A 17,098-nucleotide genomic window follows, 5' to 3' on the forward strand; every position below is an offset into this window, starting at 1 on the left:
ATACATTGAAAAATTGAATTAATTCTTCAGATATTTGCAGTGATATGAAAAGAAAGACAAAACAAAAAATGTTACTGTGAAAGTGCATCTCACTTTTCCAGGATCTGACTGTTTGTTTGGATGAAGCATGGATCCCCATTCAGACTGAAGTGTGAAACATTTTGAGGGACACCCTTCTCCAGTGGGAAAAGAAATGAACTTCTTCATGACTCATGAAGAGCCTCTTGCTGAAAGCTGCAGATCATCTGCTTAGGTGTTCTCAGAGTATTTCCCACTTACCTCTGGTGCAGAATAGGTGGTGCCCGTCTGTGTCTCCCTGGTGAGTTCTAATTTTGAATATTTGAAGAACATCTAAATTTGCTGTTTTCACAACCCCATCTGTGGAAGTGCTCGGCATATTTTAAATGCTGAATAAATTTGCACCACGATTGGCACATTGAGAGCCCCAGCAAGCAGACACATTGTTAGCAATAATTACTGCTCTGTGGAACAGCGAGTACAAAGAGAACAAGGTTCTGTTGTGGGTGAAATCATACAGTTTAGATGTATGAGACTTATTAGATCATCAAATCCTTTGTCTTTCCAGTGCAAACTTATTCTCCATGGCATATTCTCCAATGCACTCTTCAGCTTAAACAGACTCATCCAAATCCATGACTATTCCTTTGTTTTCTTCTCCTTCGAAAAATATTCATTTGTATTTCTATCCATATCTCCTCAGATAATGGTTATTTTGCTGTGAACCTTTTTCAGTGTATTGCAGTAATGTAAACCAAATGCTACATGAAAACTCCTGTCTTACTGTTTCATTCTTCCAAGGTTAAGATCAATTTAGGAATATAAATTTCATTCTAATTATTTTCTTCTGTATTCCCTCCATCTATACAGAAGGAACGGAGGAGGAAATTACTGAAGGCAAAGCAACATAATTTTGTATAAAACACCAAGAGACTGCAGCATTAAAATAAGAGGGCACATTACAAGTGAAATGTATGTTATTGGTCTATTTAGTGGTTTGGGCTTATTCCACAGCTTTGCAGAAGCCAGCAGCAAAAGAATTAATGTAAAACTAGATGGATATGGTAAACTCTCTTATGTTGCTGTTTGCTTTTATTTTACAGTATTGTGTGTGTGGAAGCCAGAAAACGTGGAGCTGAGATTAGAGGATAATTTGGATCTGCAGGAAATGGAACTTTGTCTGTTACTTAATTAACTAATAAATAACATAGAGTAACCCTCATAGAAAAGCACCAGTAGCAATACAGTAAGTTTATATTAACAAATGATACAGCAACTGAGCTGTGAGCTCTTTTAATAGAAGTTTGGGAGTGAGCACATAGCAGCCAAGATGGGAGAATTTCCAGTGATTAGATTTAGATCAGAAGCATCCAAACCTGATCTGAAATAGGCAATTAAATAAAAAGGTGTATTTATGACATTGGCAGCCTTTCTCTTTGAAGGTAGAGGGTGTATAAAGTTTTCTTTGCAGTTTTTGATATAACTACAACCCATACTTAAAAGCAACCTGTTTGGAAGAATAAGAACCATCCCCTCAAACTTGTGTGCATCTGGGGTCTCTTCTTAAATTCTCAACCTGAACTTCTCAGTCTATAGCTTGGTTCTCAAGTCCACTTTTCTATATTCTCACAAAGAATTATAGTCTAAACATCCTAAATGCCTTGTGGAATCAGAGATCCCTCTCTTTGCTAAATGCAATTAAAACTATGTGCGCTGCTTGTGAATCAAATTAAAATGAGAATATTTTTATTTGACCTCTGACTTGTCTAGTAAAATACATTTCAACTGAATTTCAGAAGGAAAATATCTGGTAAGAATTCTACTGCAGAGTTGAGTTCCTTTCTTAATGAAGCATCACACAATTACTTAATCTACTCTGAACTGTTTAGAAAGAAAGATCTAAAAGAAAAAAAATACTTAAAAATATATTTGAAGTGTTGCCAGGACGTACAATTGTTGTAACTCAGTTATAATAGTCTGTAGCATGGAATTATAAAGACAAATGGGTGACTGTTATTTGTAATCATCAGGGTTTTCCAGAAGATTAAACATATGAAAGCAAAGCTTCCTAAGTAATTCCCTAGGAGATTTCATCATATCACAGAGCAGGTTCAAAAGCAACAGCTGATCTAATTCCAAAAGCTCTTAAACTCACTGTACATTCCAGTGTATTCTTCCTGGTATTTTTGTAAGCTTGTTTTCTGCAACGCCTGCAATGCAGAGCACAGGGCAAAAGGCAGAGCCTGAATGAACAGACTTGGGCAGAGATCTGCCTGGAATGTGGGAATGTCCCCTCCCAGATCCCGCAGGAGCAGCAGCACACAGCCTCATCCTCCAGCTCCTCTGGCTTCTGAGGCTTTTGCCCGCATTGTTCAGATAATCTCAGACCATTTATATTGATTACTCTCAGTTTTTTTCCACCTTCCTGTCACTTGTCCTGCCCTCTGAGCCAACCCGAGCAGCAGGAGCGCATTCCCCACGGGAATCACTGCGGGGCACTCGGGGTGCCGGGGCACCAGGGCTGACCCAGCCCTGCTCCCCCTGAGCCCTGGCTCCTGCAGAGCCCGGTTCTGCTCTCGCAGCTCACCAGCACTGCAGGCAGAGTCAAGGATCTTCCTCAAACAGCTGCTTTCCAGCTGTTTACTGACAGGGGCAAATCGATCCCGTTAATTGGAATGTGGTAAAGGGAATCATGGCAAAGAACAGCAAAATGCCTGGGCAGGTCCTCAGCCTGTGTGCAAACAGCAGGGCCAGGCTGACTTCCACCCTGACAGTCACTCCTGCTAATTTACATTATTAAGAATAGAGATCAAGCCTCTGTATTCCATGAAGTGAAAGCTGTTGTTTGGGGTTTTCTGAGAAGCTTATCTCAGATCCTTGATCAAACTCCTCAGATTCCACCGAGGTTGATAAATATCAGAATAAAATTTCTGGGTCAAAGTGATGTCATAATTCTTACTTTTCCTGTAAACTTTGTTTGGATTCCTTATCAAATTAGTGAAATAAAAGGGATTGACATCATCATATATTTAAGGAAAGTTCCAAAGGTTCTCCTATGATGATACCATGCTGATTTATCCAAAGTATACTACTGTATAATGCTAGCATTACAAGCAATTATGAGATTTTTATTTGGTTGGAGGCAAGGGTGTTGCTCAAGCTGACTCCAGTGTGGTACATGTGAGGTCGCACAGACTTTCAGGCACAGAAGAAAATGTTCTGAGCTAAATATATTTCCTGTATTGTAATTTATTATTCAAGGAAAAGGTGTTAGGAAATCAACAATGAAGTGATCTTTGCTCAGTTTTGAGACTGGGGTTAATTTCAGGAGCAGTGGAATTTTATAAGAAGCAGGCACTGGTGTCAGAATGTCAAAAAGGAGGTATTTTCTGCATGTTTATAACTGCTTTTGTTCTGGGCTGCTATGTCAGTAAAACAATTTATACTAAGAATATTTTCAGATGTTCCATCACTTAGTCCCTGTTGACTGGAAAGGTGGCCTGAAAGAGCCGAGATAGGCACTAACTCCAGAAAGGAAAAACTGTACTACAAAGAAACCCTTCTTAATAGCACAAAAAGCCATGTAAGAGATAGAATACATCATCTGTATTTTCAGTACCAAGACCACCTGCAAGTGATAATGTTTGCATGAATTTTAATTAGAGAAACAACATTTTCTTGCAATATCTCCTTTCCAAGCATCATAGATGAATAGTTTAAGTTGCTATGGTTACAATGGGATGTGTCAGACCATGGATCAGTGTGATGGTTACAAATTTGCATGTAAAGAACAAAGGCTGCATCTTTTCATTTCAGCCAGATGATTTTAGCTCAAAATATTTCTATGATTTTAAATCAGTTGATATAACTTGACATATCATTCATACTAGGTGAAGAAAAATGAAAACTTCATGATAGTTTAACTTTTCTGTTTAAACTAAGTCCCTTTGCAATGAGGCATTATTCCAGTTAGAAGTTTGTTTTAAGAAAATAAATAGTACTTTTCAACAACCCATATAGAACAGGAGTTTTTATATAGGCTCTAAAAAAAAAGAATGCCAAGATGTTGCCCTGGCTTTTGAGCTATTAAAGGCACAGTCTGTTTCTCATGAATGAAGATTGGCTGAGATTTGAACTCTCTCCTAGTTTTGATCCATTCTGTTTTGAAATGTAGCAATCTTATCTTCCCATTGCATTGTGAAAGTATTTTTCATTATGGATTGGCATGCCATCCACTTAGTGTCTTCCATTTGGAGGCAGCCAATTCCTCTCTTTTGATCCAAACCAGTTGTTAACTGTCTAAAGTATTTCTTTATATGAAAAGACAAAAAAGCCTTCCTTAAAACATTTTAGTGGAATCCTGTGTGAAACTAATTTGTAGGGAAAAACAAATCAATAGGTGTGTAGGGTATGGAGGGAGACAAACTGTGCCTGTGTGCGCACATTGCAGCCTTCAGATGTTTTCATCCAACCGATTTCAAGGGTTAAGAGCGAGATAGTGTGCTAAAGTGATTCCAGATGGGCCAATATTAATATCTTTCTTTTCCTGATGAATGAGAAGGTATGACCTAGTTAGAAAACTGCTAAAAACTGCAGGCGCCACCGAGGCTTCAGCTGGTGCCCTACCAGGCTGCTCCTGCTCCTTACCTCTGCAGTTGTGGTGCTGATGAGCTGCTCGGACCTGCTGCAGGAGGCGTTCCAGGGCCTCTGTGTGTCCCCTGTGCCGGGGCTCTCTTCCACTGCAGTCTTTCCAGTCTATTGAACAAAGGAAATAAACAGAAATGAAACACAAAGGTGCAGGAGAGAGTCTAAAAATATTTTCTTGCCTCTGGTACTTCTCGGCTCTAGAGGAGTTTTGCATCTCGGCAGGCAGGAGTCGTTTCTAAGTCTGTTGTTACTTGTACACTGAGGTTTCTTTGCCTTGTGCCAGCTGGGTAATTAATCATAATGATTATTAACAAAGAGCTCACAAGCAGCTCTGAGAAGCTGTGTAGTGACTGACTGGACCGTGTCTGTTTCTCTCCATGAATGGGCTCTGGTGCTGCAGTAAGGGCTGCTCTCAGCCTGTCCTGGCACTAAGCCCCTCACCAAGGTCACTCCTGCCAGCACCAGGAGGTTCCACAACTTGCCTATAGTTCTGCACAGTAGAGAATGAACATCTTCCTACCCCCAGAGCTTGCCCTGTAGCCAGAGAAATGTGCTTGGAATAAAATCACTTCTGGAGATCTGCTCCCAGCAGAGGCCTGAACAAATGCTGGCAGCTCCTGCCCTGGAGCCACGGGCTGCTCAGCACTGCACTCCTGAGGCAAAAACCTGCTGTGTTTGTCCCACACACATTCAACCTCCAACAGACTTTGTTTCCACTCACTTGCTGCTAATGAGAATCTCAGTCTACATTTTAAAAAACAAACTCATCACAAATAGGAAGAAACGGTGTGTATCAGAAAGGAGCTCTTTAATTCCAGACTTGGCTATTTTCATACTTTGATTATAATGAGAAAAGCTCATTGCACTCTTTTCGTGGCCCAAAGGAGTGGTGGATCAAGGTATTAAGAGATCTGTCTGCACAGGAGACATGCTCCCATCTTGCTGGCACAGAGGCCGTGTACGTACTCGTAGCCACCAGCAGTTTGCTCACTCACTAAATATACAGATCCAGTTTCTAGTGCAAGTTTGGAGTCAAGCATTCCTTCCAATGGGCTCACTATGCCAGGGATATAAATACTTGTTTATTTACATTTAGTGTAGCAGCCAGAGTAAGCCCCATGAAAGGCTGGAAAGAGAAGACATTTGGTATCCTGATAGCCTGTGGGCAGTGTGACAGCCGCAGAGGGGCTGTCCTGTGTGCTCTGTGCTACTGCAGACATCAGGGCCAGCTGCATTTACTGCTCTCTGTGGGGAAAATGTCCTTAGAGCTCCTGGGAGCAGCAGGAGGGACCAGCTGGAACTCACCAGTCTCAGAGTGCTTTGGTGTTATCAGACTGGTAGAGTTTCAAACAACCTTGTGATTTCTCTGTCCTAGTGGTTTCCAACTTTTTGAACCTCCAGATTGCTGACTACCTTAAAAATGACACAGGAACCAGACCAGCTTCCATCACTGTCCATCACTCACCTGATAATGAATAAACCTAGAAATATTTGTCTACTGGGATTTCACAGAGAAGGTGCACAATGCTGACCACCACTTTAGAGGCTGCTGCTGTGTGGGGTAAGCGGCAAGTGCTCCCTGTCATCACACAGAGACACATCTCCAAGAGTGTCACCAGCCTTTGATGCTCTGGGATTGGACTGGATCAGCTTCAGGCCCTGAAGATTTCCTTTCCCCTGCATATTCTCATAGCTGCTGTTGCAGACAACTTTGTAGAGCATTAATGTATTCCCATTTAAATTTTAGCTCAGGGCCATATTTTGTTATGCAGCACTGGTGTAATGTCAGCTTGCTGCCTCCTTTCCAAGCACAAATCTGCTTTTCAAAACCAGTGGTGAAGGCAGTCATGTGAAGAGGGAAGTTCTGCCCCCAGTAACTGCAATGGTGAATAACATCTTGTCTCTCTAATGTGAGTATTACTTAATGAAAAGGTTTGCACTTAGGTTCTGCTGGTCTTACTGGAAAGCTTAAGCATGTGGCCCTAAACCCAGCAATTAGAGAACTTTCTGTACTATTAGCACCCTGAGATACTGTACAAGGGGAATGAGCAGAATTCTCTCCATGGCTTTTGTGCTGAGCCACTGAAATCTGCAGGAAGATTTCCTTCACACCCCAAAACTTTGGAACTGGCACATAATGTCAGATTTCAGAAGGTTAATAGCAGGGGACTATAAAAAGGGAATAGAATGCAATATGCTGAAAGCAAAATTCACATCATACAAAGCTGCAGTCTTAAATACCACCTGTCTTGCCAGGAGTGCTCCTTCTTTGGGGATATTTGGCTGAATAACTGGCAGCTACTGTGAAAGAATCTGTCCCCCAGCTGATGTAAATTTTGGGTTTCTGGGGCCAAGTCCTGTGTAGTTACACCTGGCTATAGTCAAGGTAATTGCACATCACCAAGTTATTCAGTAATCCACAGTAGATTTTTTTCCCATGACTGTAGCCCATTTTTGTTCTCAAGCAGAATATTTCTTTAGCCTAGTTCTGGTATTGTTCTGGAGAAAACACAAGAAAAAAATTGAAGCAAAATGGGACAATGGTAATGCAAAAGCCTTATTTATCCAACCCTCTCCATTATGACTACTGAGAGTAGGTACAGCTAGTTATATTTTTTCACATTAGCATGCAAGGTTATTAAATTGCTACATTAGCCTGATAAAAACTAGTGTTAATGCAATAAAAAGAGAAGTCCCACTTTACTGCAGTAATCAATGCAAGGGGAGCTGTAATACACTGAGCCAGTTTGGCAGGGAACACTAAGTCTGGAAAAGCAACTAACAATACAACGTGATTATAATAGATTAAAAATTACAAATGACAACTCATAGCCCTAATGAAGTTTGAGGAGACCTGCCAGAGATTGGAAAAAGAATATTTTCTTTTTGACATTTCTGCAACATTTACAGGCGACATCCTACCACCATGTGTGTCCTCACTGGAGTATTTTATGTACAGGATTCTGTAAGAGAGGTCCAGTGAATGGGATCTATAATGCTACAAGGTGAAGCACAAAATTACATGAGATACTTGTAAGTGTTTTGCTTCTAGCAGCTCAGAATCAGGTTTTAATCCATTAATGTACTGAAAAATGAAGTTCCATATATCAGAACTCTCCTAAAAGAAATGAGGATTAAAATATTCCTAATTTTTTAAAGTGTTCATGACTAGAAAACAATTATCTGTCAAAGGACTGGAGAAGAATAAAAGCTGAGACATAAATATACATCAATTATTATTTTGCCTAATTTTTGGGAGTTGGAAGGAGTGGAGTTTTATTATTTATTTCACTCCTAGATGGCATGACAATTACGTTGTGAACTCCAACATCACTAAGCAAACTGGAGGCCAGACCAACCCAACCTACTTGAAGGAGAAGCATATTCAGGAGTAGATTTGCATGGAGGTCCCCATCCTCTCATGTTGTATGCTGAGACACGGACATAATATCTCTGGCCCTGCAAATGGAAACAACTGGAGTCAAAACTGTCACTGGATTCAAAATCTTGGCTGTAACAACTGCAAAGCAGTTCCTCACAAAGATTTTTTTTTTTCCAACTTAAATAGCTTTAGTAATTTAAATGCACCATGATCAATTGAAACATACTACAGAGATTTAAGGATAAGGTTTGAGACCCAATTCTGTTTGGTGTAAAATAGATATGCAAGGAGAAATAGCAAAAATGAGAACGACTGCATCAACATGTACACTTCTGGAAGAAGGAGAAGAGAAATACTTGTTATTTGAGGTATTGGTCATCAGAGTCAGGTCGAGATTTCTCAAGAGCCTTTGATCTGCACTGATTATCCTATGATCCAGAAAACAGCAGCTCTTGCTCCAGTCTGTCCCAATTTCTTCTGAGAATGATAACTCAGAAATTGGTTCTATTCCTTTTCGACTTTTGGATTGGTTACCAGACATATCGTGCTCAATCACTGCAACATGTTGCTACAAGAAAGGCTCTGCAGAGATTTCCAAGGGGTGGTGATGCAAATTCTCATGTCTTTGTATCACTGTGGGGACGAGGCCATGAAGGTCTAAATGTGTCCTCTGGAACTCACCGTCCTGAGACCTGTGATGGAGCACCTCAAAGAGTGAAGATTATCCATGATTATTTCCCCAGCCAAAGGAGAAAAGTCTTCTGAAGAGCTCCATTGCACTAGAAACAAATAGGAGGAGAAAATCAAGTCAGGTACCAGTCCAAGCAAAGAAGCCAAAGGACTTGAATCACTCACAGGTTAACTTTTCTCCTAGCAGTTTTCCAGTCCATGTGAGTACTAAAAGTCATTTTTAACAGTAATGTAGAGCAAATACACAGTGATTAAATTATATCTCTGTGTATGGGAGATAAACCCAAAATATTGTTCAAAAGCTTTTCAGGAAAGAATGCTTAAAAATAGACTGCAATACAAATTACTTTGAGTCACCATTGCCCTAATTTAAGCAATTTCCTTTTAAAAACAGAGAAGCAGTTAAAAAAAAAGAAAAAAAAAAAAAAAGATGGTGAAGGAATTGGACCTGTTAATGCCATTTGGCAGTTTATACATCCTAACCAACAAAAAGCATTGGATTTGCACCGACTTGCATTTGATTTCCACAGGTGGGCATGGGCAGAGAGTCCTTTTGGCTTCTCAGACCCACAAACTACCCCTGGCTAATTAGGATAGAAATATTCTCCTTGGACCAGACACTCACTGGAGCCTCCTGGTTGGTTTCAGTAGTTCTGGCTCTCCTGGCCAGGCCTACTGCTGCTCTGGTCACTGCAATTACAGAGCTCCAGCAGGACCTGGTAAGCTGAATCCACTTTCAGAGGGATTGGAGTGCTGCTGGGCTGACAGACCCCTCCCATCTTTCCTTCAGCCCAAATTGTCATGGGCACCTTCACCAAAGTGCTCCTGTCACCCCTGTTCCTGCTGAGCTCAGGGGTTATGGAACCAGCAGTCCTGCTGTCCATACTCTTCCTCAGTACTTGAAAAAATTATTGTGCACATAAAATAGTATTGAGCAGACCAAGAAATAATATTGGATGATTTTGAAAGAAGAATATATGCAAGTGAGGAACAGATGGCTGCAGGCAGGAAACCAGCTTTTTTTAAAAGAAGAATGCAAGTGAGGAACAGATGGCTGCAGGCAGGAAACCAGCTTTTTTTTTTAAATTATTCCTTATTAATGAGAGGTGTCATCCTCTTTAAACCTGGAGTCATACCTCTGGGATTTAGTGACCTGTACCTTCAGATTCAAACTTCCAGGAAAACCTGTCAAAACCATAGTGAAATTAATCTCTTGAATTATTCTGCAGTAGAAACTGGGAAATCTCATGAATTTCCTGGATTTACACCACAGTATTCAATATAAAGCTTTCCTTTATTTTGTGAAATCTACTCTCAAAATAGTTTTTAGACAGTTTATTTGTATATTCATTAGTATTGGAGTTGATAATTTAGAATGGATCAGAGGATATAGGTATTCTAATTTCAACATGTGGAATTTTCATCTTCTGGCAGTGTCATACTGATATTTTCATGTTAAAAGAAAACGGCTTCAGAGAATTTCTTGTTCAGCATATATAACATTTAACTGCCAACACATTTTTCTGAAACAGCCAAGTATCAATAGCACAACTCATTTTTCCTTTCTCCCCTAATCACTCCTTTTCTATGATTGCACTTTGTTTCTATAATTGCACAGCATGCTCTGCAACATTTCTGTGTTTGCTGCAATGAAAAGAAGATTGGTTTTTTATATTCTCATTGAATTTTTTCACCATGTATTTTTCTAGTTTTCCATGGGTTTTAAATACCCAATTACTGCCACCCTTAGTAGAAGCTATCTCTGCACATTAGTAGGAAAATGTAGAGACTGTTGCAGTACCGTATTGTAGGGTTTTGTTGACAGTTTAATTATAGGAATGCTTAAAAGCAACATTGAACTTGATGGCCTGTCAGAGTTTTCATTGTAAACTGTGATTTTCAAGGTTTCTAACTGCACTCGTTTTAAGTCACTGCAGACACTGTACACATGCTGCAGACTTAGACACATTTTCTGTTTTCCAGAAGGAGAAACCCTGTTCAGACTGCTGAACGTGTTGTCAACAGGCTTGCAGTTGCTTCAGACACCAGTCAGAATCCATTTTCAAGGATTCATGTCAAGCAAGACAGTGTCACTCAGGACAGCTTCTGCCAGCAAATCCTGCCTTCATTGGCATCCCCAGGTGTGCCCCAGTGTCCTGCTGCAGGAGAGGGGCAGTGGTTGGGCCACACTCCGGGCAGCACAAAGCAAAAGCCAAGGATGAGAGAAGTAGCTCTAAGCAGCTTTTGATCTTCCCAAATTTTTAACTGTTCCATGGACTGGAGGCTGCCCAGACATAACTTGGTACTTTGAGAGGCATATTTAAATTTGGGTAGCTTACACAAACAAACATTGCAGCCTTGTCCTTGATGTGGGTCCCCTTCCACTTGCATTTGGCATTTAGAGGAGTGCTCCTAAAATTTCGAGATGCTGGCACACTGTCTGAGGAGGAGTTAATGCCTTAATCTGAGCAGGAGTGCAATCCTACCTGTCTGCAAGCCTGTGACCAGCAGGAACACCACAATACTGTGACTAGCAACAGCATGGCAGTTTATTCTCAGAAATGATCAAAGACTGCTGAGTTCAGGGAGAGACGCTGAGTTTCCAAGGGGATAATGGGCTGACATGATCCTCAAAGCCATCTCAGGAGCAGCAGGGAAGTTTGAGAGGTTTTGTGATAGTAAATCACAGGGCTTGCTCTGATCTCCCAGGGCAAGCTGCTGCCCCAGCTGGTGTCATGCGCCCCTGAGAGCTGAGTGACACTGGGATGTCCCAGCCCCTCGAGGGACAGCAGCTGCCTCGGGAGAGTGTCCCAGTGTCCCAGTGCTCATCCTGCCAAGAGGTGCTGAGGTGCACCCTGGGTGCCCCGTGGTCCCCCCACCATCCCATCCTTCACTGGCTGCCAGGCTGAGCCTGTGCTCCGCTGTGCCTCTCCTTGTGCAGCCAGCAATGCCAGCATTTTGCTTTCTTTTTAGCTTAGCCAGTGGTGGCTGAGCCCCAGGGAATCGAAACACAGGAATATGGTATGTGCCTGTGGATCAGGTTATGGTTATCATGGTTGAGAACCTTCCTTTTAAGGGATATTTACCGAACAAAATGGTGTATCCAAAGTTACTCAAAACTTAATTTTCAAATATATTTATTTTAAAACCTCACTTTTGGGAAAAAAACCATCCCCCAGTTTCAATAAAAATTTCCATAACTGAAAAATAAATATTTTTTCAACAGCTGTGTTGGAATAGTGCCTTCTTTTCCCCCTCATTTCAAAGTATATCTGTCATAAAGAAACTCATAACAAGTTTTGGAATTTTCTTGCTTACTTATAATTTTAACAAACTTTTTTCCTCCCATGATTTTACTGACTCAAGTGAGAAGATGACATGATACAGCTTTAAAGAAATGCAAATCGATGGAAATAATTTATCACTTAGGTTTATATCTCCTGCTCTGCATTGCCAGTTTTCAGCTCTCTACTGTAATGGTCATCTAAAAATAATACATGATATTCTGCTATACTGATTCGTTGGGCTAGAAACCTCCTAAGAGGACATGGATACCAGTTTTCCTATTTAATAGAAGTGAAAATGAAGTAAGGAGGGGTAGAGCACCTTCTTCAGTCAACAGGTCCCAAAACAAGGGCAGAGTCCATATATCAGGCCAGTGTTGCTCCCACTGCCTGGCCTTGTGGGATGTCTGCAGCTCTTCCTGGTACCAATACAAAGCCACTCACTCATGGTCTTACCCTGGTGAAGGATCTGGACCTAAAAATTATCTAATTTGTGCATGAGCAACCCACCATGAAGATTTAGCTAAATCTTTGCCTCCTTTGTGAGAGGGAGAGTGCTAGGAGAGAGCAAACAGAAATTACCAACCATTTGTGTCACACTGAAGTCCTTGGGACTTTAAGAAGGAACAAAAGGCTGCCTCACCTCAGCATGTAAATGCTGAATTATAAACATGCTCAAGTATAGAAAGCTGAGGATGAAGAGGGTCCTTTATAAGAGCCCAGGAACAGGAGCTGGTCTTGTAGACTGCACCAACTGTGCTGTAAAGGACCTGAAAGCTGTTGGGTGAATTAAGGATGGAGCATGTTCCAGTCCTGTTCTGAACACCCCAAAGGGCTGCTTTGTTGTGAACGCTGAATGTCTTTGCTGTTGCGGCTTTCCATCTGACACTTCATGTTATGTCAGAGCAGGGCTTTTTTGTGTGTTTAATATATTGGTGACTATGTGTTTTAATGAAGGTGCCCTGTATTCCAGAGCTAGCAAATGCACGATGTGTTGCTGCGGTCGCCAAGATAAGTAGTAATTTTTAAATAAACAGCAGTATAAACAGTTACATAAAACTCATGTAAATTGCTGGCACATAATTTTAGACTGGCTTAAGTTATGTAACTTACTTGTGGCCAAGTTTTTTTTTTCTGTTTTTTTTTTTTTTTTTTTAAATACTCAATTCACGCACTTTAAAATAAAGGGAGAAGTTTATTTTCACCTGTTTCTTTTCCACTCACAGTCCTTCTGTTATACTGAGCATGCCTTTAATAGCTTCTCAGAGGACAGGCAGACAGATAAAGGGCAAAGGGAAGACACAAAACATCTCCTGACCTTATTGTAGATTCATTCAGGAAAGCACCTTCTCTTGAGTCAAGTAAATAGCCTGAGCCACAGTAGAATTTGTTTCTTGTCTTGACATTTGTTTTTCCTTGCACATATGTTACTGAATTGCTGAGTAAATTAATTAGACTGAGGAACAGGAGTTCTGTTGCTGCTTGTTGGGGTCTGCAGAGTAGTGTATGGAGCTGGAATTCTGGATTTTATTCCGGCATTTGCCACTGACTTGCTGAGTGACCTTGGGCAGTGTGTTCTGTCACTCAAGCTTTTAAGGCAGGCTTGAGCAGCAAAGGTTCTGTCTCCTTCCCCTCCTCCCATGTCCGGGGCCTAGGCTGATGGTGGTCTTATCTTGTGTTCCCAAGGACCTCCAAACAAATAATTGTGTTATTTATTAGCTTCCTTAGAAATAGAAAACAGACAGAGAGCACCACCAGAAACCACTTCACGCCATCTTTTTCTGCCTGCTGATCTTGAAAAAATTTTAATGATTTACTCTCATAATGTCTTAGCAGCTGGATTTAAAGACATTAAACTCCGCCATTTATATGAATAAAATCAGGATGAAGGACCCTAAACAAATATTTATCAAACAAGTGAAAAGACCTGAACATTAGTGAAAAGCAGGAATCTGTTGGCGTAGAAACCAGCTCTGATGGAGAACATTGTTTGCAGTATTTGGTCAGCTCCTCCTTGCTGTTTTCAACTGTTGTCTCCAGCCTGATTTAGGAAAGGAACCCCATTTTTTTTCAGATTTTCAGTTCAGGCTGTGTTCATGCCTCTCTCATGTTTGGAAATCCTCCAAGAAATGATAGGAGAAAGACAAGTCATACCAGCTGGAGGGACTACTGACAGCATAATGCTTCCATTAGGAAAAAACAAATGTTTGGCACTGAGCAGTTTGTGCAAACACAGAAGTTAAAACACAGTCATGGCCTGGGACTTGGATTTCTAGGTACAGCTTAAATTAAAACCTGAGCTCCAAACTTCTCTAAACACTAGTGTTCATTATTTTGGATCTTATCTATAATTTCAGTTATTTCTGTAAACTTATTCAAGGCTCTTTGTACTGGGTTAGTAGAAGTATCAGTAAAGCTGAAGAGGAATGAAAAAAGACGCAAACAAACAGCTCTGTGCCCACCTGAGGCAAAAAAGTCACTGCTGTGGTGTGGTGGGTAAGAGCTGCAGGGGGATTTAAGGGCCTCTCAGCAGAACGAGACAGAGCAGTGCAAGACAGTACCAAAAAAAGCATATCTAGACTATTCCTAGAGAGCACATCTTCATTTGGAACTTCCATGGCTATAAATCTTCACATTACTTATTGCGGAGATTTTTTTCTTTTAATAATCAAATACTTTATTTGCAATAAATCTTCTTCCCAACAGCTCTGGGCTCCTTCGCGTTTTACGCCTGCTAATAATAACCAATGATGTTAAATAACCTTTCTTGTGGCCCTGTTTCTGGATGTTCCTTTGACCCAGGCCAGAATACTCTATTTTATGTCTTGACATTTATGGGAACCATTATGACAGCAGGCTGGGTGCCAAAGACACATCTTTGCTTGATCATGGTTTCATGACTAGTTCATCTTAAAGCAAATCTGCATTATATAAATGATTTATAAGATACTATTTTTACTGAATTTTAATAAAATTCTCACCAAGAGAATATAAAAAATAAAATTGATCTTTTTTCTCAAGTATTTGATTAGCGTTTTCTAAATCCCAGCAATTCTCTATCTGTTTGCAATAAGGCCAGCTATTCCAGTACAAGAAGGAATTTTTTTCCTCTGTTAGTGAAAATGACATTTCTTACTAACATTTTATAAATAACTAAGAAAATGTGCCGTGTGGGTGCACATGCAGCCTTCCAATGTGGGCCAGTGGTTAGAAAGCTACAATGGATTATAATAACAGCCAAGATTTGTTTCTCAGCCCTGAAATGACAAACATACGCCACTGTGGCCATGGAAGGAAAAGTGGGAGAGAACATGTGTTAGAACTGTGAGAGTGGATTGAAGAATAAATGGGGTTCTTATGCAGAGGCTTCACATCCTAGAAAAGCTTGGCATGGATTCTGCAAGCTTCCCCTCCCAGTGGGAGCGTTGCTCTCCTGTGCTCTGTGCAGCCAGAGCCGCGGGAAGCTGCCGCGTGCGAGGACCGATCGTCGTCGGCACAAAGCGCACACGGGCAGGCTCAGCTTCGGCCCAAAACATGACACTAAAATTGAATTCATAATCAGCAGCTGGGAAAATGCACACAAAAAAGTAATCTATCACAATGTAGGAGGCAAAGCAGAGCACTGCAAAGTGTGGGGAACAAAGGGAGGAAATACTCAGAGGCTAATTCAAGGAATCTGTTTAATGACATTGCACTCCTTGTCCTCTAGTTCCTCTGTGATAGGATGTCACGGTTTGGATGGGACTTTGCTGCATAGACATTAATTAACCATATTTAAGGCTTTTATTTCTTTATAAAATAATCCCTTCAGTAACTTAAAGAGCTTTCACCTTCCCTAGAAATGCAGGTAGGTGTGGCAGGCAAACCAGCCTTGATCTGGGGAGATTTTACTTAATTTAAATTATTGCAAATTAACACAAATTTCTAATAATTCATTCAAAGTGAGAGGAAAGTAAATATACTTAGAAAAACGTCTAAGTGAACACCTTCCCACCATCTTTTCAAGACTGAACTTAACACACTTGTCCTCCCGCTCTCCTACTGTCGGCTTCCTTTCTATCTCTTGGGGCTTTCACTCATTGCTGGGTTTTCCATCACACTGAGACATGGCCAGCAGCACTGTGAGCAGCACATGGCTTCTCCTGACCTCCATCACTCCTCAGCTGCCCCTGGCTACTGGAAACTGCCATCCATGCCCATCACTGTGCTCAGGAGTGAGCCAAGTGGGTGCTCAGGTGTGAAGTGACCGAGCTCAGGCTGGGTTAAGAAGGAGCTCATGGAGGAGCAAGCTGGGTGTTCATTAGTAAATTAACTGGGTGCTCGTGCACAAACTGCTGGGGTGGTCATGCCTGAACTAACTGGACACTCATGCATGGAAGCAGGAAACCCTGCAGTTTAAGCTCAATACACAAGGTAGGAGCTTGCAGCAGGTCCCAAGACCTGGTTCCAAATATACAGACAGGCATCACTTCTGGGGGTCAGATCTGATCACTAGAACAGGATCAGGCTTTGGCTGGGCAGGCAAATAAGACCTTTGATGCTTCTCAATGGTCCAAGAAAGTCCATGATGGGCCAGAGAAGACTTAAGATGGAGCTATGAGCGGGAAAACTTTGTCATAAACCCTACGAGGACATTCTGGTTTTGTTCAAGTCTTCAGTGAGTCTTCATTCCCAAATCCATTAATCAAAATATCTGCTAAATCATTGACCTCCTTCAAGACAGAAGCTGAAGGTCTTGAGTCCCAGTCCTGCCACTGACTACAAGGAATTCACCTCTTCTGAGCCATACCTATGAAATGGAAGCTGTAACAGCCATATGCAAACAATTAAAAAAACCCCAAAAGCTCAATAATTTTGGTAAGTCAAAGCAAATGTAAAAGGCAAAGCAGCGTCTAAAATTCAACAACATTATGATACGAGCCTTTTTCCTCAGAAATGAAGGCAGACAAAAGTAGAGACTGTATGTCTGGGTTTTCTCATAGCTATTCATCCTGAGCTGCTGTTCAAAATCCTTATAAAACACAAAGCAGGAGGAAAGAATGATTCAGCTGAGTAACTGGTGCTTGATTAACTACAT

The 17,098-nt window shown here is 41.1% G+C and overlaps 1 protein-coding gene across 2 annotated transcripts in view; it reads right to left on the reverse strand.

The window, feature by feature from the left end:
* ANKFN1 (ankyrin repeat and fibronectin type III domain containing 1) overlaps positions 1-17,098 on the reverse strand; it is a 64,841-nt gene that overhangs the window by 22,510 nt on the left and 25,233 nt on the right. For both annotated transcript variants that reach the window (XM_041485811.1, XM_041485812.1), the window contains 3 exons: positions 8,729-8,826; positions 8,034-8,124; positions 4,666-4,773 (listed from right to left, as the gene is read on the reverse strand). In XM_041485811.1, coding sequence (XP_041341745.1) covers positions 4,666-4,773; positions 8,034-8,124; positions 8,729-8,826 — 297 coding nt within the window. The remainder of the gene's footprint in view (positions 1-4,665; positions 4,774-8,033; positions 8,125-8,728; positions 8,827-17,098) is intronic.

The sequence above is a fragment of the Pyrgilauda ruficollis genome, unplaced genomic scaffold, assembly GCF_017590135.1.
Source record: "Pyrgilauda ruficollis isolate IOZ18807 unplaced genomic scaffold, ASM1759013v1 scaffold72, whole genome shotgun sequence".
NCBI lineage: Eukaryota > Metazoa > Chordata > Aves > Passeriformes > Passeridae > Pyrgilauda > Pyrgilauda ruficollis.